Source organism: Atta colombica, unplaced genomic scaffold, assembly GCF_001594045.1.
Source record: "Atta colombica isolate Treedump-2 unplaced genomic scaffold, Acol1.0 scaffold127, whole genome shotgun sequence".
NCBI lineage: Eukaryota > Metazoa > Arthropoda > Insecta > Hymenoptera > Formicidae > Atta > Atta colombica.
This window is the reverse complement of record NW_017259214.1, coordinates 268,590-288,079: the sequence shown is the minus strand read 5'-3', so window position 1 is coordinate 288,079 and position 19,490 is coordinate 268,590. Positions and strand designations below refer to the sequence as shown.

Sequence of the window (19,490 nt, the reverse complement as noted above, 5' to 3'; positions counted from 1 at the left end):
ATATATATATATATATATATATCTATATTTTTGTATATATATTTATTCGTCACACAATCAACGATACGCATATCATATATCGCCATATTGTATCCCCTTTCCCCCGTTTAAAGATAGACATCCCTCTTAACCAAGCATGTCAGTTTTGCTGTATGTGAGAATGAAGCTTTAGTCGTAGTGCATGCTGGCCATCCACGTGCACCGAAACCACGAGTTACACGTGATGATGTGACAGAACGAGGCGAACTTTGGCGATGTAACGGCATCCGATAAAATAGTATTAATTAAATTATAGCAAATTGCCATTAATAACAAAATGAAAATGGAGTTATCATTAATGAAGACTCTTTATTATCAATAAATTATTTGATTGTTGAGTTATTTGAATATTGATTAATAAAAACATATTGAATTAACATTTATAACGCATCTTTATAAAAATTATCAAAAATAATTTCACAACAATTTCGATCTGTCTCACTTGAAATTTGATTTATAAATTTTTATTGTGAAAATGTGGTGTGTGGATAATCGTTCGTCTCGCTTTGTCACGACTAGACACAGTTTTCTCCACAACTCACACGATTTCACGAGGAAGAATAGACATTGTAAAGCTGAACTTAGGAACTTAGACGAAAGATAGATTGTACCAGCAGCTGTAGAGACACAGATGTTCACAAGACAGCGTTGTGTTTCATAGTGTGTTTTCAGTCGCAAAGTATGAAATAGCGTTAAAGTTACTCACATGCGACTCGATCAAGACTCGAGACGCATTAGCGGGTAACTTCCCTTAGATGTACATATAGAAGTTCCGACGTACTTCTACATATTTTGCGCAAAATTCTGCCGACTTTGTTACATACATTCATATTCACACAACGGAAGCGGAATGAAATTCGCGACGGCATAAACGCTCGTATGGATCTTCATGAACGTTATTTTAAAATCGATATCGCTTTTGTGGAATTGCAGACTCTATTGAAATTCTGAATCTCGATTAAATGCAGCGTACGACAAATTACTGTCATTCTGCTTCCCCGAATAGGATGCTTGGTGGATTCATATTACATACGATATTCGACATACGACGATATGCTATCCAATAAGAAAATTCGATTCTAGTTAGCGATATTTTTGTCTCCGGGAGATAAATTCTTTTATTGGATATCGAACATCGAACATCGGATATCGCAGTGTGAATCCAGGATTATTAATGTTGCAAATAAGTATGCTTCATGATGATGTAAATCGCTAACACGAGGATATTTAACATGGATTAAAGTCATGCTCGTGGTTACGGTTCGTCCAACGTGTTGCATGAGACTTCGAATAATTTTTATTTTTTTCATTTCGGATGCCAAAATGAAGTGTGCAAACGGTCGTTTTAAAATACAAAATGAGAAAAGTAATAACCGAATTTACAAGCCGCGGAATTTTCACATTCCTGTCTATCTTGATCGCGAGTATATGCGTAGCTATACTCAAACTGACATCCTCGCGGATAATTCCACGAGGATATTATATTGCCAGAAAATATGAATTTTATAGAAATTATATTATGTATATTGAAACTCTTTTTATATTTAGGAGAAATATTGAATTTGACAAAGAGCCATTTGATAAATAATATGTAACAAAGTATACGAAAAATATAATATTATTGCAGTTGGATGGAACAGTTAATTAAATATGATTTCTTAGCAAGGTGATAAAAGTAGAGATAAAATAGAGAGAACTGGGTCGTTGATGTTGAACAGAACATCTAATGCATCACATGTCGAAATTAATTAGTATATATACTCGTAATTATTCGCGAAAATTTCAAGTTCACGGATTTGTTTTAATTTCATCGTTTTTTTAAATTATGCATATGTCGTAACATTCTTACTGCGAAGACGAAAACTAATTAAGAAAATTAGTAAATTATTAAAATATGAAAAAATATTCGACCAAAAAACAAAATTGCGAGATAATATATCTCCTAATAATAAGTTAATATTGGAGCAATAGTTACAAAAAAATATTGAAATTAATAATTTATTAGGATTTTTCTAATAATTATTAAAGAGAGAGAAGAGTAACATTGTGGGAAAGTGAATTAAATTTGTCGGTATTTTTCTTAGACAACGTAAACGTTGCTTGATAATATTCGATGAATATTTTAATGTTGCTTATAATGATCGTCTATTCTATAAGCCGCAGAAATGTTTTATTTTTATATAAATATTCCCACGTACACAAGTCGCTTTTTATCAATGTATGCAAAAAAGTACGTGACGCACGATATCTGAGTCTGACACGACGTATATAGAAGAAGAGAAATTAACGAGATAAGAGAACAAAAAAGATATTTATATATATGTCGCGAATACGGCAATAGTGCTGCTTCTGCACGAGCCGCGACACGTACGATGCCTGTGCTTTTTTACTTGCAAGCAATTATGGACTATAAAAAGAAAGAGAGAGTCAAGAAAAAAGGGTGGGAGGGAGAGCAATCGCAAAATCATCAGCTACATCCTGTTGTTAGTAGAGATGGGTGGGTTGTGTGTTGTTTCAATATGTTTTGGCCCGCACCAGCTCGTGTTACGTAAGCAATTAGTACAATTTGGCGCGTCACGGTGGCCCATTGTTCGTGCTTTTTTCCCATATCGTGTCCGAGCCCACGCGAGCGCGCCATGTTGGACGGATAATGGAGTGGTCACGAAGACATGACGATTACATTACAGGGCGCGCATTACGCGTAATATAGATTACAGCCCTTTAAACCGTTGAGGTGCATAATAGCGTCCACTGAAAATATCGTCATATTTCCGCACATCTTTTTCGGAAAATGACATATTATCTTCTCTAATGAATAAATGTTGTAATTATTATATTATTATATTACTGCGTGAATTCATTCAAGATTTGACGATAAAGCTATTTAGAATTAATATATTATTATTTATAAGCCTACGATATAATTTTAATCATATTTCATTTTAAATCTTAAATGAGAAATCTAAATTCTAAAAAGCTTAATGTTTCTAGCTTTACAATCTTCGTAATGTCACCGTCAGTTCATGCAAGACTTAATTCTCCATTATTTTTATAGAATTTTGATCAAGTGAAACGTACGTACATTTCACTCGATATCAAAATTTTAAAATCAAGCGATAAGGATGGAGATTATATATTAATTTCGGAAGATTAAGAAGAGTGTTCCTCGCAATTATTGCACCGTCTCGCTCTGTCCACATGGTCGCGACGCAGATTTCAAGGCGAGAGGGGCGAAGGACCCGTTTTCATCGACACCTCTCCCTCAGCGTGCTTATTATGCACTCAATGTACTCCGTGTACCACCAAGTGTGGCGAAAACGCTTATTTATAATATGAACGTAGTCGCGGAAACATCGAGGAATCTCACGCATCGCTCCGTACCTTGTTGTACATATGTATGCACGTGCCGACGAGGAATGTTCCTTTTTTTCCATACCACCTTACATTAACACCCTCTTATTTTGCTCGATCACATCTCATTGTTGCTGGTGCTGACAATGCTACTGCAAGAATGGCCAATTCACAGCTGATGTGTAACCCGTCATGCTGGCGATCTTTGAGATTTTAATTTTACATAGAAGAATCAATCACGTCGAGTCAATCAAAAGATATTGAGCAAAACTCTCTTGCAACAAAACCGATCTTATCATTATGTAACAACAACGAAACGAATTTTGTTATTATTGAGTTTCTAATTATGTATGTTTCGTATTTGATCAATTATTGAACATTAATTACTCGTATGTACATAAACTATTTGAGTAATATTTAAACGGCATCAAATTGAATTTCAAGAACGCTAGCGTGTCGTCCGCAGCTTTAACATGTTACGTAAATTCTACTCTTTTCCGTATTAACGGGCACGTTAACGGCAATCGAAATTGATGAACTTCTTGTGTTGTGTAGGGCAAGTTTTTCTATTGTACCGATGCATCGAAAATGTCGGAGGAAGATTGTCAGTAAGTTTTAATTATGTTATAAATTAATAAAATTATTTTATTTTATTTTATTGCAAAGGATCCCGCACAAATCTTATGGAAATTGAATCTCGATAGAATAAGTTTGATGTGTTTATAGATCTTGTTGTCCTGATAAAAGTCTCCATAGGCTCTCTGATCTCTTATAATGAACCGTTTGACATCTACATCACTTTTCAAAATAGGTTAATACTATGATATCTTATTTCACAATCCATGCATTCCTATGTCGTTATTTGTACTTTCTATATTTTTAAGTAAAAAGTTATAAGGTTAGTATTGACTTTATTGCTTCTCATAAATTGGAGTGCTTGATTATTGAGTCCCTCACAAATTGGGGATAAATACTTAATCCATAAAGTTTGAATGAAGGAGACTGATTCGCGAAAATCCAATGTAAAGACAATTCTAGAGACGGAATCCATAGCTCAAGATTCGACATGTCTTAAGCTAGTGCTTGGGATGTCATGAACCAATCAGAGAGCTATATAACATTTTAAGACATTGCTTGAGATGGTCAAGAACGGACTGATACCTGCTTAGGAATAGAGATAGAAAGAGAATAAAAAGATCGCTAGTTTTCGGAATTATTATACATATTTGACACGCGGGAATATCCTCGCATATTATAACACAAATAAACACGCCTAAATCCAACCAAACAGAGAATCTAGCAAGCGTATTAAATTTCGATTTTTACTTCAAGCACTCTGACTTGTAAAAGGCGAGAGGACTTACAATAATCAAACACTCCGATTCGTGAGAAGCAATCAAGTTGTTATTATTATTCTTTTTACTTAAAAGTATACATATAGAAATAATGTAATAATGCGTACTCGTTGAAAATAAAATATTGTAGAATTAAACGTTTTGAAAAGTGACGCCTCGTAGAAGTTAAACGGACCCCATGATAAGAGGTCATGCCTATGAAAACTTTTTAGCAGGATGAGAAGATCTGCAACATGTCAAATTTTCAGTCAATTCACTGAAATTCAATTTCCATAAAGTTTGTGCAAGGTTCTTTAGAAATTGTAACGTGAAAAACAAATATCTTTAAAAGTTATTAATAATTTTTGCATATAATAATAATGTGCTGAGGAGAGAACATATCCAATTTAAAAACATATTGAATGTAAAGAAGGAAAAATTTTTATAAAGAAATTTCTCATTAATCCACGAACAATAGAAAATTTCAAATATAGATCACACATTCAGAATACAGATGCAAGAATTCTCGTTTTCAGGGGTACTTATTTGGAATTCGAAAACAGTAATATTGACAAGCCGATCGTAAAACATAGAGAGTGGCAACAACATCGTTTTCATTTCGATAATGTTGCCAAGGCGATGTTGACCCTCTTTACAGTCTCGACTTTCGAAGGTTGGCCATCGTAAGTATATTTTGCATTCCGTTCACAAAGAACGTTGTTTCGATTTCTATCGGAATACATTAAATACAGTACAAAAGGTTACTTATTCAAACTTGCTTTTACAACAATCTCAATATCAATACAACAAAGTTTCCATTAAGAATTGCTTTGTCATATATTTTTCTTTTTCTTGTTATTTTCTTAAACTTTTATTTTACTGTTCTTTGCTTCTTTATCGATAAGTATCCCATCTTTCATATATTATTTTGATAAATGTAATTTTGCTAACAGCATTAAGAAAACTATGGATAAATAAATAGTTCTAAATGTAAAATATCAGATAGTAAATGTTGTCTCTCGTGTCTACTAATAGACTGTTAGAGTGGTCAATCGACTCGAACGAAGAAAAAAAAGGACCAATTCATAACTTTCGGCCAATAGTGGCCGCCTATTACATCATCTACATCATTATTATCGCATTCTTCATGGTGAACATCTTCGTCGGTTTCGTTATTGTCACCTTCCAGAATGAGGGCGAGCAAGAGTACAAAAACTGCGAGCTCGATAAAAATCAGGTGAATCACACGAGTATTGAACTAATTGTTTAATTGTTATGTTCAAATTATAATAACATTAATATACAATAACAGATCAATGAAGAGATCATGTTCAAGAATATTCTCATTTTCAATCAACTCTAAAACAAACGCTTCAAAAAATGCTTTATAAATATATCAAACTGTAATATTTGAAAACAAAATATAATACAATCATCATGTTAAAATTAATAAAAATTAAACTTGAAAAAAAAATAATGGGCATTGAGTATCATTATGTAACTCCGTAATAATTTTCTTCTGAAATATTTCGAGGTTACATGAAGAATCTCATCATGAAAGATTAATAATCGCTTCTTTCTACAGAGAAATTGCATCGAGTTCGCGTTGAAAGCTAAGCCTGTGCGCCGATATATACCGAAGCATCGAATACAATACAAAGTCTGGTGGTTCGTCACCTCCCAACCATTCGAGTATACAATATTCACGTTAATTATGATCAACACTGTGACACTCGCGATGAAATTTTATCGACAACCGCAGGTCTACACGGATGTCCTGGATGTTCTCAATATGATCTTCACCGCTGTGTTCGCTCTCGAGTTTGTGTTTAAGTTGGCCGCATTTCGATTTAAGGTGCAGACTCGCATTGTGTAATTTTATAATCATATTTTTTTACATTTCACATTTGTTTTTCGAAATGTTTCATTTTTAATTTCATTTTATATATTGCATTTATATTTACTTTATAGTGTTAGTTGTGCTCATAAACAAGTTCGTTAATTAATTTGCAGAATTACTTCGGCGATGCGTGGAACGTATTTGACTTTGTTATCGTGCTCGGAAGTTTCATCGATATCGTTTATTCGGAACTTAAAGTGAGTATCAGTTGCGCTCGACTTTGATCGAATACCTGAGGTAATATTCGCAATCATATTTAAGGGGAGGAAGTGAAACTGTGTGTAACAAAAACTATTTTGTCATCCTTGCAGCCCGGATCCAGCATTATTTCCATTAATTTCTTTAGACTGTTTCGTGTAATGAGATTGGTCAAGTTATTGAGCAGAGGGGAGGGTATCCGAACACTTTTATGGACGTTTATCAAGTCTTTTCAGGCCTTGCCCTATGTCGCTCTTCTCATTATAATGCTCTTTTTCATTTACGCTGTAATAGGCATGCAGGTAAGCAAATGTTGATCGATGGAAAAACACGTGTTTGAAGTACATAAACGACGGTAATTTAAGCGAACGATTCTTTTCAGGTCTTTGGAAAGATCGCGATAGACGACGATACGGCGATAAATCGCAATAACAATTTCCAATCCTTTCCGCAAGCTGTATTGGTTTTGTTTAGATCAGCAACAGGTATATATGTTTTATTTGGCTTATATTTTTGATATTAAAAGATAAAATTTTACGATTAATCAAACTTTTGGTCGTTTAGCAGAAATGCAATATTTAAAATGCAATATAATATATTATAGAATCATATGACACAAATTATAGAAATCAAAGCCTTAAACGATCTAACTGGATTTTAAATGCTTGTATAATTCTTGTGTGAATTTATATACTACGTATGTAGTCCTTAGAAACGCGCGCCGAAATGATTTTTTGGTCTTAAAACGCTAACTCTAAACTACCGCAGTAATATCACGAGTTAAATTGACTAGCAATTTAATAAATTTTTGATGCTTATTCGCATCTTCGAAATGATCTTAATAATGTTGAATGACATAACAATTAAAATCTATAAATAATGAATTCTTATTGCGAAAAATACCTTGGCCGGGAGTCAAACTCGATTCTCTTGCATTCTGTGCGAGTCCTAAGAGACTACCGAGGCATAAAAATTTTATCAATTAAAATATATAATCGCGAAATATTATATAATTAGCCGTCGAAGATAAAAGTAATTACTGAACAAAATGATAATCGATCGAGTATTTGTGATCATAGGTGAGGCGTGGCAAGAAATAATGATGGATTGTTCATCGCAACCAAGTGTCAAATGTGATTCTAACAGCGACGAACACAACAACAAGACACTCAACAACATCTGCGGGTCGGACATTGCATTTCCTTACTTCATATCCTTCTATGTTCTCTGTTCATTTCTCGTAAGTGCATCTTGTAATTATCTCATATTAGTTCTATTTTATTATTTAGATCAGCGCTGGGATTTAGGAGAAAGTGGAGGAACTGTGCGCACCTAAGGGAAATTTATTGCCCTGGAATGGTTTTCCAAGTTTAAAGCGATATAAGCATGGAAATAGAAACTATAAACACGCTTCTAACTATAAACACGTTCTTCTATCATTACGTCCTCATATCGAACAGATTTTCATTCAATAAGTTTGTATTTAACCAAAAGGAAAAAAGCGAAAAAATTTCTCGCGCGTCGGGTAAAACAAAAGTGCGCAAAACAAAAGTCATAAGAAATGAGTAAATTATGGAATGCTGACAAAGAAAATATATTCATTATATTGCAACATAAATATATATTAAATATACTTTAAATATATATATATATATTAAAAAAAAGACTAATATAATAATAATGCACATACAGACTTTGGTAAAATGAAATGGCAAAATAAAATAATAATATAGAAAAAATAAAAAAAATTAGTGCTAGTCATATAATATATGGAAGTCATATGAAATGGAAGAATGGTATGTACTTTAAACAAACAAATTAAAAATACGGACTTACCACCTTATTTTCTGAATTTTCTAAAATAACAAGATGTGATTTCACTTTTTTGTATTTCTCTAACTAGCAATGTATTTACATCATATCTTTTGTACTTATATCTTAAAAGGACGACGTAAAAATTTTACCACAGTGATATCTTCATCTATTGGAAAAGTACCAAACCAGGATGCGCACAATTACTCGCTGCGCACAATTCCTTTACATATTTTCCCTACTTGCACATTTCGGCCGATTTTCAACTTGGTTCCTGTTCCTTACTTCGCCAACTCGCGTGTAAATTCTCATGCAAGTAAATCTCAGCACTGATTTAGATCTTCGATTGAGAAAGAGTTTTAAAATTTAATATGTATCTCGAAAAAATAGATCATTAACCTTTTCGTCGCCGTTATTATGGACAATTTCGACTACTTAACGAGAGACTGGTCGATTCTCGGGCCGCACCACTTGGACGAGTTTATTCGCCTGTGGTCCGAGTATGATCCCGACGCTAAGGGTCGAATTAAACATCTCGACGTGGTAACGTTACTAAGGAAAATATCGCCACCCTTGGGTTTCGGAAAGTTGTGTCCCCATAGGGTAGCTTGCAAGGTTAGTAAATGAAATTAATAATATCATAATCATAATTATATAAATTTTAATGAAGGACACGTTAAATTTATATAATTATAATTCGTATTTAATGAACAAAGAAAGAGAATGATGTATAATTCAAAGTAAAATTTAAATTAATGGAATCATATCTTGAAATTAAAAATTCAGAGACTCGTCTCAATGAACATGCCGCTCAACAGTGACGGCACTGTATTGTTCAACGCGACTTTATTTGCCGTCGTGAGAACTTCACTAAGGATAAAGACGGAGGGCAACATTGATGACGCAAATGCCGAACTTAGGGCGGTAATCAAGAAGATCTGGAAGAGGACTAGTCCAAAGCTTTTAGATCAAGTTGTACCACCACCTGGAGGTAAACGTTTCTCCATCGTAAAATTGATTTTCTTTCGAAATTAAATTTACACTTCGAATCGATCTTTCCAGTGGACGACGAGGTGACGGTCGGTAAATTTTACGCGACCTTCCTTATTCAGGATTATTTCCGTCGATTCAAGAAACGTAAAGAACAGGAAATGAAGGACGGTGATAGAGATTGTCACAACACCGTGACTCTTCAAGTAAGTTTTTTTTTTAATTTAAAAGAAGTTGATATATTTAAAATATAGTAATTTAAGATCATGCTTGGATATTTAATATATAATATTATTTGTTATATGTAATTATATTTTAAAAGGCCGGGTTGAGAACGTTACACGAAGCTGGCCCTGAATTAAAACGCGCGATTTCCGGTAATTTAGAAGAACTCCTCGACGACAATCCGGAACCTATGCACAGAGTGAGACAGCGGTCTTTTTATATATTTCGAGAAATTTATTAATGTAATTGAATAGTAACTTCTATATATGCAATTATTTAATATTTTCAGAGAAATCACTCGCTCTTTGGCAGCGTATGGTCCAGCATGCGAAAAGGACACCACTTTCATAGAGCGAAATCGCTGAAGGTTAATTCTACCGCTGCGAAGGCACGTAATGTTTTAAATTTGATGTAGAATTTCTGTCGATTGTTCTAATCGTAAATTTTCTTACAGGCTTCTCCGACCAATTCCATAGATTTTCTACCGTATGCCTCGTTACGGAGAACCGCCGTCACGGATGTCACCAGACAAATCGCTCAGCAAATTGTGCCAAATATAGCAGGGTAATTTTTCACGTATTTTAATTGATATATATTAGGCGCAAAAAATGAAAATTAAATTCTTCAATAATTTTTCTTTCAATTCCAAATGTCTTTACAATTCTAATTCCAATTTCTATCTATTATTATTTTAGACATTTGCAAAATTTTTTGAACACTTTATTGCCTGTGTTTCCATTAATGTAATTTAATTTTAATCTTGATTCAACTATAACACCTCATCTTTTTCTATTTTTAATTCTTTTTCTATTTTTCTATTTTAAATATTAGAAAAAGATAAAAAATAAGTTGAATCTCGAAGTTAAAATTAATCTACATTGGTAGACGCGGCCATTAATCTTTATAACTTTACATTTCTATTCGATCATGAATATTAAAATTTAATCTAAAGAACATTGTTTACATTCTTTTTAATGACTGTAATAAAAGTTATTAATTTATTAAATAATGCTAGTTCAATCATATTAATTACGAATTATGAATTGATGTATAAAAAAAATAATTCTACAGTGGTTTAAGCGATGGCGCGATGAATCAGTTGGGAACTGATTTGCGACTGGCAGTCGAAGAGAATATACCTCTAAGACCACTCGCTGTCTTCGGTAATCCGGCACAACAAACGTCTTACAAAGTGGTCGAGTAAGTACAGAGCGAACGAAAGTGCGATAAATTGCAGGGAGTGTCCTGTTTTTATTAGAATTATCATATCCGTAATCGATAGTTATTATTTCTCATAAAGATTTTATTTTTTTCTATTTTTCTCACGTAATGGTGCATGCAGGACGTTCATCAATTTGATACTCACTTTTTAATTGGTTCATTATACGAAATAATCCCCTAAATTTACACAGTCGAGATAAAACGCTACATCACGTTTTATTTTCTCTTTTGTTAAACGCACAATAATATAAAATGATAAAAAATGGACGATGCGATTTATCAATTTATCAATTTGTAATTTATTTGTCAATCATAAATTAGAATCCTCAATATTTTTAGATAACTTTTAGCTAAATTTTCTCACTTGTGAGAAATTATTTCATCTCTTAGAGCGGGTCGATTTGTATCATCTCTCATTATCCCTTTCGCTTTTCTGTTTACTATCGTACCGTTTCAGTGGATCGGGTAGCGGTAACTATCTCCATCCCAATAGCGAATATGGTAAGACAAGTTAGGGCGATCAGTAGCTGGCTTTCCATCATTTTTTTTATTTTTTTTTTTGTTGAGTCGCATTGCTTGCTCTGCGCGGCTGCATGTGTCTTTCATTAATTACACTTTGAAAATCCCGTTCAACTACGTTTTTACAAGAACTCAGATATGATATTCATGTAAAAACTGATTAAACGGGAATTGATTTTGCAAGATTGCGAGGATAATTAGACGTGCGGGTCGCACATGTATTTCAAAATGCAAAAAGAATGCATTTGGGTCCCGCCCGTGATAATATTTATGCTGATCGCATGTTGTTTGTACTACTACTACTAATAGTAGATTATCGCTACATATTGATGATAATGCTTAAGCGCCTCCAAATGCCTCGATGAAAAAAATGACTCTTAGGTTGATTTATAACAAAAATACTAGAGGTGCGAAAACGCGAACAGATTGAGAATTTTTATCGGGTCGGGTTCTCGAAGCTTTCGGGATTCCCAACAGAGTCGAGAATGTTCGGGATTCCTGATAGAATCGGGATTCCCGGCAGAGTTAGGTTTCTCGAAAGAATCAAGATTCTTGAAAGAATCAAGATTCTCGATGGATTCAATATTCTCGAGTCTGTCGCTTTTCCTGAAAATTCGATTACCGTTTTCGAGACTCGTTTTAATAAAAATTTTGTAATTGTTTTTATAATTGTAATCATCAAATACGTAAATATAGAATTTGTCATTAAGATTTATTAAAACGACTCTTATAAGTAGCAATCAGGTTGTCGAAATTTTCGGAAATATAAATTCTTTCTTGGAATCTCGATTTTTTATCGAGAATCTCAATTCCCTCGGAAATCCCGGACATCGAGAAGAGATTTTATCGAGAAATCCAAACATTTTCGGAAATCCCGATACTTTCAAGAATCTCGAAATTTTCGAGACCCGATCCAACTCGATCCGATGTTTTCCCGACCGGTCTCGATCATTAGATTCTCGATATTTTCGGGTCTTCGCACATTTCTAAAAAAAACACATATTGGGTATGGGAAAAAGTTCGTGGCATTTTTCCCGCTAGATGGCATTAAATGCTCAGCAGTCGGCAACTACTAATCGCATCGGCAAGATGCTAGACGTGCGTTTAAAAAATGATATTTTAACCTTTGTTTTGAGCCGAAAAAGATTGAAATCGGTGAAGTGGATCAAAAGTTATTTTATTTTGAAAATGGAAATAAATAAGAAAAAAATTCGCTACATTTTGCAGTATCACTACGATAAAGGCAAGAATGCTGTGACAACAGGCTTGTGAAAAAATTTGCGCTATTTACGATGAAGATATTCTATCAAAATCAGCAGCACGGAAATGATTCGCTTGCTTTCGTGCTGGAAATTTCGATGTGAAAGATGAATCTCGCTCCGGCCGACCAATCACTGAAAAGTCCGATGAAATCATGGTAAAAGTCGAGCATGGTAAGCACGTGAGCACTGTGGAGATTGCCAGGGAACTAGGCATCGACCACAAAATAGTTTTAAATCATTTATACAAAGCTGGATACAAAAAGAAGCTCGATGTTTGAGTTCCTCACGAGTTGAGTGTTAGGAACATGATGGACCGAATTAACATTTATGATACGCTATTGAAAGACGGAATGAAATTGAACCATTTCTGAAGAAAATGATAACTGGTGATGAAAAATGGATCACCTACGACAATCCAACTAGAAAAAAATCATGGATAAAGAAAGGAGAGAAGGCGCAAGCAATCGCAAAACCTGGATTGACGAGGAAGAAGGTGATGTGTGTGTGGTGGGACTGGAAGGGAATCGTTCACTATGAGATAACTCATAGTGAACGATTCCCTTCCAGTCCCACTATGCTGTTATCGTCCAATCAAATAATTAATTCCGAACTCTACTGTGAACAACTGCAGAGATTACAACAAGCAATTGAGAGGAAGCGGCCAGAATTAATTAATAGGAGAGGTGTCGTCTTCCATCATGACAATGTTCGACCACACACATCTTTGATGACTTGGCAAAAATTGCGAGAGCTTGGCTGGGAAGTTTTAATGTATCCACCGTATAGTCCTGACATAGCACCTTATAGTCCTTCAGACTATCATTTGTTTAGGTCTCTGCAGAACTCTCTTAATGGTGTAAAGCTAACTTCAAAAGAGGCCTGTGAAAATCACTTGAAGCAGTTTTTCGATCAGAAACTACAGAAGTTCTATCGCGATGGAATTATGGCTCTGCCCCAAAAAAGGCAAAATATTAGAGAAAATAATGGAGCATATTTGATTTAAATAAATTGATTTCAATATTCTAAGAAAAACACTTTAATTTTACTAAAAAATCGCCACGAACTTTTTCCCATACCCAATATTAATTTTTTTTATACTATTTTAAAAATTAATTTCAATTATTTTTGATTAAATAACACATACCTATCTCATAGTAGATTTCTTCTTACGAAATCTTGAATGATTAAATCTAATACACAAAAGTAAAATAAATAATAAAAGAAAGATCTGAGATGAGAAGAAGAAAAAAATTTTTCCATATTAAAGAAACAACCGTTATTTATCATCTCAAATTAAAAGGTTTGATGAAGATATCTAATGTTTGTGTTCCTTCAGATGGCAAATTTTCCCTACAGTATTTCAGATTTTCACTTAAGAGTATCCTTCTGTTATTTTAAGTAAAATATCTCGAGGCTTTTTTCGGAGGTTCATGGATCTGCCATAACATGTTCATGCATTAACATACTAAGAACGGCCATTACGCTTTTCTTTTCTTCCTTCGCCGTCCTATCCCGCGTGTGCGTGTGCACGCTCGTGCAGTCTTCAGGACGGAATCGAGCGGCAGTTGACGCCACCCACGCCTCCACCGCGACGGAACGCACCGTCCTCGTCCACCGGTACTCCGATCATCGGCACCGTCGGCGCCGTGCACACCCCTGTCGTCACAGCGGCAGCAACGGCAGCGACGGCAGCCACCGCAGCAGCATCTGCGGCGGCCGGCACGACGAGCGGGTCGAGCGTCGCGACGACGACGATCACCACGTCGTGTACCACGAGCGCGAACACCTCGACCACCGCGACGAGCTCAAGCCCCGCTTCCTCGTCAAACGGGACGAACTGTTATTATACCTACGCGTCGCGAGGCTGCTGCGTCGATTGCGCAGTCTGGAGCAATCACGGTATGGGAATGCCAGTTTATGTTCATTTCTACTGATGTAGATTAACTTTAATCTCGGTTTAACTCACTCTTCTTTGGAGTTGAATATCACTCTAAGGAATGAAATTTGAATCAGAAAAACAGTGGTTCAATTTTCAATCTTTAAGAACGAGATTTCACTCTTCAGAGTAATAATTTACTCAAAAAGTTTTAGAGAGTACTTTTTATCTTCTTCTAAGAATTAGAAAAAGATGAAGGGTAAATTGAATTGAAATTAAAGCTAATCTATATTGATAGAAATGGATGTTAGTGAGTCGCAAAATTGCTGTGCTGGCGAAGGAATCTACTGACATATTGGTTTCACTTTCCAGTCAATTAATTTACTTATAATTCATTTTACTTATTTACCTATAAAATTAAATTCTCTGGAGTATTTAATACAAATAGAAAAATTGGAAATTATTATTAAAACTATTATAAGTATTGGTGTTACATAAAAATAAATGAATGATTGTAGAAAAATGAAACATACAATAAACAATTATTTAATAAAAAAAATAAAACAAATAAAATTAACAACATATTAAATTAAGATTGTATTTATATATATATTGAACATTTTGTTTCTCGTTCTTTTTTAATTTTATTCAATAAAATTTCGTCGCATTCGCCAACATAGTAAGACTGACTTGCGAAAAATAAAGCGTGATTAGGCATTGTTTCCCATTGATAAACGTCCCCGTGTCCTCGCACGCAGCCATAGACGACTGTGACGATGAGGACACGTCAACCGGAAGCGGATCGAGTGATTCCGGCAAGTGGAACCCGCACTCGGAGGGTGGCGTGGCGCGAGGCACGACAGGGAAACCCCATGTCACCGTGTTGGGCGGCCGGTCGTCGAAGCACCGGGCTAAGGCCCGTCATGATGCTGCGACCGCCGGTGGCAAGTCGGCTCCAGCGAGCTTCCGGTCGCGGGATGAAGCCGCTGCAGCCGCCACGGCCGGTGCCGCTTCGTCGTCAGGTCCTGGCTCGCGCACTGTCGCCAATGGCCTTAAAATGGCACAGAACCAAGCGATCGCCGTGGCCGGCTTCCTCGCCGATGTCGATTCGCGACAATGGCGCGTCTGCGCCTCCTGCTTGTCACACCGAGCGTCATCCTACCACGGCAGAGGTGACTAAACCACGCGAATAAATCTTTTGCGATCGTATATTGTATAGATATACTACGATTACTTTTTCGAACGATTAAAATTATTTACAATTTACGTATACGTTATTTTACGTTATTTTATAGTTATATTGTCCAACATTTTATTTTTTCAAACAACTAATCGTAAATTATCTTTTAGATAAATGAAAAAATTATAATTATGATATATAACATAGTTATGATTTATAGAAATTTATAGAAGTTTTAGGATCTGTTTTAAACTTTTGTAAAGTAATAAAGTAACTATGTATGGAATTTATTATGTCAGATAATATTTTAACAAAGTCAGGATAAAAATTAAATATTTAATTATTTAAAACTATCGATCGCAAAAGATCAATAAAATAACAATGTATGAGCAATAATCTCTCTTATTTCATTTGTTCAAGATTTTATTCTTCATTTTCTTGATTTATACTTCAATTATTTCTGTAATTCTCCTTGATAATTTCTATCATTTTCATAAAAAAAAGCACAGAATTATTAAATATTATTTCTTTCCTAAAAAAAAAAGAATAAGTTTAACAATTAAAATTTGATTTGGTGTAAAATGATTATAAAGCAGTAAAAATAATTTTCTCGAATGAAAATCGAATGAATCTAACATGTAAAATCTACAAAAGCAGACAGCTTGACGTGTAAGGTACAATCATTTTTCATTCGAACAACCCCTGCATGACAAAATTTCCCGAGAGGGATCGACGACAAAAAATATACGAAGAGAGACGTGGATACGAAGCAAAGTGTTGCTCAGGTGGTCAACCGCTGCTCGAAGCACGCGTTCTGTCAGCTTTCAAACTAATTTCCTAACAGTCTTGTTACCTAATGCTTTATTCTTAACTGCAATTCGATTAACACACCTAATACTAGTAATTTCGTAAAGCTTGAAAGAAGTATTCGTGTGTCACTAAATCAGTTTATGTGTGCTATGCTCGCTAATGCAAATGGCAAAAGTAAATCGAAAACGATAAGGAGGCAGGGTGTGACTTATTCGAGCTAACACTCTGACGCCTCTCCTCGTTCGTCAGTTTCCTGGGCCAGAGAGAGTAATGGAAGCGTCGGCGCAGAGCGCCTGTCCCACAGTATGCCCGGCAGTCCTGCGGATCGGAAGCCGAACTTTGAGGTCATTGGAAGCGCGGAAAGCCTCGTTGGACGGGTGAGTTTTAGAATAAAGGATAAGAATCAGTCAATAAGTAACTTTAACTGCATCTTAATTTTTAAGGAAAAAATAAAGGTTAATTATTGACTCACCTTTATCATAAAAAAAGATAAATCAAAACTTAAAAATAATAAAACAATTTTTCAATAACGCTGCATCATACGTTTTTTCAGGTCCTGGTGGAACAAGGTCTGGGCAAATTCTGTGATCCGGATTTCGTACGATACACGTCGCGTGAGATGCAAGAGGCGTTGGACATGACGCGCGAGGAGATGGATCAGGCAGCTCATCAGTTACTCCTTCAGGAGCGACGTGGTCAGCCATTGACCTATGAGTTACAGCAGGGCGCGGAGCAGCAACAGCTGCAGCCGTGGAGCACCCAACAACAGACCACAACCGGTATCGGTTATCAACCATTACAGGAACAGCCACCGAGTCAGCCGGTCTATCGCCAGCTGCACTCTTCCAGCTACCGTCGCAGTAGTAACCGACAACAACAGCAACAGCGACAATCGCCGTCCTAGCAGGACGAGAAGCTCGCTGCGACGCGAACATCGTCCACGTAACCCGAAAATTCTTACTCCCCCTCATTGGGAGTAGTCGCCGAAAGATCGAGATCACCAGTTAACATGAAGTAACTGCGAAGAAACATCGTGACCTCCTCGTCAGGATCTGAATCAATCGCGTGAGTTCGATGGATTCAGACTGCACGGGGTTTAATCGCCATTGTTGTTGTTGCTCGAAAAGCATTGAGGACGCTTTATAAACTGTTCTGAATATGTATAGTTGTAGTTAGGTGCGGATTGAGAGATGTCACTCGACAAAACGCTGGTTTAATTTAAGAAAAAGCGGGCCAAAATCATGACGAAGGGCGACCGCTCGATGTCGAGATGTTCATCCCGTGATACGCCAATGAACGCGTATTTTCGTTCGAGCAAATATTTTCTAACCGAACGCGCGTGTTTATCCGACATTTTTGAGTCATGCGAATCGCTCGCTAACTTGACATGATATCTCGGACGAGATGCGTGCGAGTTATGATAGAGCGAAGCAAGTTGCTGTTCGTTTAGGCACAAGAATATATAGACTTTTAAGATGTATTTTCGCCGCGAATGATCGGAATGATCTAAGGAATCATCGCGGCGCGGAACTTCATTTTTTGATGTCGAACGATCGCGAGATTAAAATCGACGGAACATCCCGGGATCTGGACTCCCGACGGGATTGAGTTTATTTCTCTAGTAACAATCCTGTAGAAATTTGTTTTGATTTAACGTTAATCTCTATTTTTGATTTCCGGTTCGATTCTTTCTGATCAAGGGAGATACGGCGAACGCCGCGTGTCCTCCACATACAGAAAATAGATGAATTAAAATGAAAGTAATAGGAAATATTGTTCTACGAAACTTCTCATTGATTTTAGTGATTGATTAAAAAATTCTTGAAATAATATAAATTTAAATAGTAATATAATTTAATTAATATAAAAAAGCGTCTGAAAACAATAAATTAGAAATTCAGAAAGTAAATTTCTCTTTCAGGATTAAAAGATATAATATTAACGTAAATTTTGCATCAGTATTAAAAAGAGAAATACAGAAATCGAAACATCTGAAATTATGAATATTTAAAATTTCTCATGTTAAATATTAAATAAAATCTTATAAAAATGAATTTTTCTCAATTATCTTAATTCGTCTATTTTTATAGCGATCTAATGTTTTGTTTTTAAAACTTATCATCTATTTTAACTTTTCACGATGCTTCGTAGAATATTTATTATTATAGAATATTTATTATTATCTTATAAGAGTATTCTGGCGTAACTTTTTATCTCACTATAATTTCCTATTGGACAGTAAAAATCTCTCTTATATAAACAGATAAGCAACATGACGAAATTAAATAAAAAAGTGTTAAAATAAAAAAATTCGAATCGTAAAGAGTTAAGATAGGATATGAAAAACACAGCGGATGATCGCTCTTATTGTTAATTCTTCTCATTATTAATTACTCTCGTTATTCTTATTCCGATGATTACCGGTTAGCACGATAATTACTCATGATTCATGCGTATATGGATTCTAGACGAGATAACAAGTGCCTAAGTATCTATAACTTCTCTTGGACCAGAGAAAGACTTTTATCAACTTAGACAAAGTAAACGATTATTATTGCGAATTATTATTGCGCGAGAAGAGAGAGCTGCGAATCGAATGTGTTGTACACTATTGATGACATGTTGTGACGATATATAGATATTATTCGTATTTGTAATTGTGTACATAACACTATTGTGCGCGTATATTTCCGCTGAGATGCGTGAGGATGAATGGCCGATAAACTAGCGCTGCGAGAGATTCGAGATTATTATATTAATATATATATATATA

General features: G+C 35.2%; 1 protein-coding gene across 5 annotated transcripts in view; it reads left to right on the top strand.

Moving 5' to 3' along the window:
- Positions 1 to 18,450, top strand: part of LOC108684214 (muscle calcium channel subunit alpha-1) — a 67,890-nt gene extending 49,440 nt beyond the window's left edge. The window contains exons 25-43 of one of the 5 annotated variants that reach the window (XM_018188414.1): positions 3,946 to 3,998; positions 5,261 to 5,407; positions 5,760 to 5,961; positions 6,310 to 6,579; positions 6,738 to 6,821; positions 6,936 to 7,124; positions 7,205 to 7,307; positions 7,902 to 8,062; positions 9,025 to 9,249; positions 9,421 to 9,625; positions 9,697 to 9,830; positions 9,947 to 10,048; positions 10,139 to 10,237; positions 10,304 to 10,413; positions 10,921 to 11,049; positions 14,392 to 14,750; positions 15,486 to 15,899; positions 17,006 to 17,094; positions 17,271 to 18,450. In XM_018188414.1, the coding sequence (XP_018043903.1) occupies positions 3,946 to 3,998; positions 5,261 to 5,407; positions 5,760 to 5,961; positions 6,310 to 6,579; positions 6,738 to 6,821; positions 6,936 to 7,124; positions 7,205 to 7,307; positions 7,902 to 8,062; positions 9,025 to 9,249; positions 9,421 to 9,625; positions 9,697 to 9,830; positions 9,947 to 10,048; positions 10,139 to 10,237; positions 10,304 to 10,413; positions 10,921 to 11,049; positions 14,392 to 14,750; positions 15,486 to 15,899; positions 17,006 to 17,094; positions 17,271 to 17,621 (3,426 nt within the window). In that variant the 3' untranslated portion in view covers positions 17,622 to 18,450. Of the gene's footprint in view, positions 1 to 3,945; positions 3,999 to 5,260; positions 5,408 to 5,759; positions 5,962 to 6,309; positions 6,580 to 6,737; positions 6,822 to 6,935; positions 7,125 to 7,204; positions 7,308 to 7,901; positions 8,063 to 9,024; positions 9,250 to 9,420; positions 9,626 to 9,696; positions 9,831 to 9,946; positions 10,049 to 10,138; positions 10,238 to 10,303; positions 10,414 to 10,920; positions 11,050 to 11,527; positions 11,572 to 14,391; positions 14,751 to 15,485; positions 15,900 to 16,966; positions 17,095 to 17,270 lie in introns of those variants that run through there. The other 4 variants (XM_018188418.1, XM_018188416.1, XM_018188415.1 and 1 more) reach the window with 4 other exon arrangements.
- Positions 18,451 to 19,490: the final 1,040 nt, after the last annotated feature.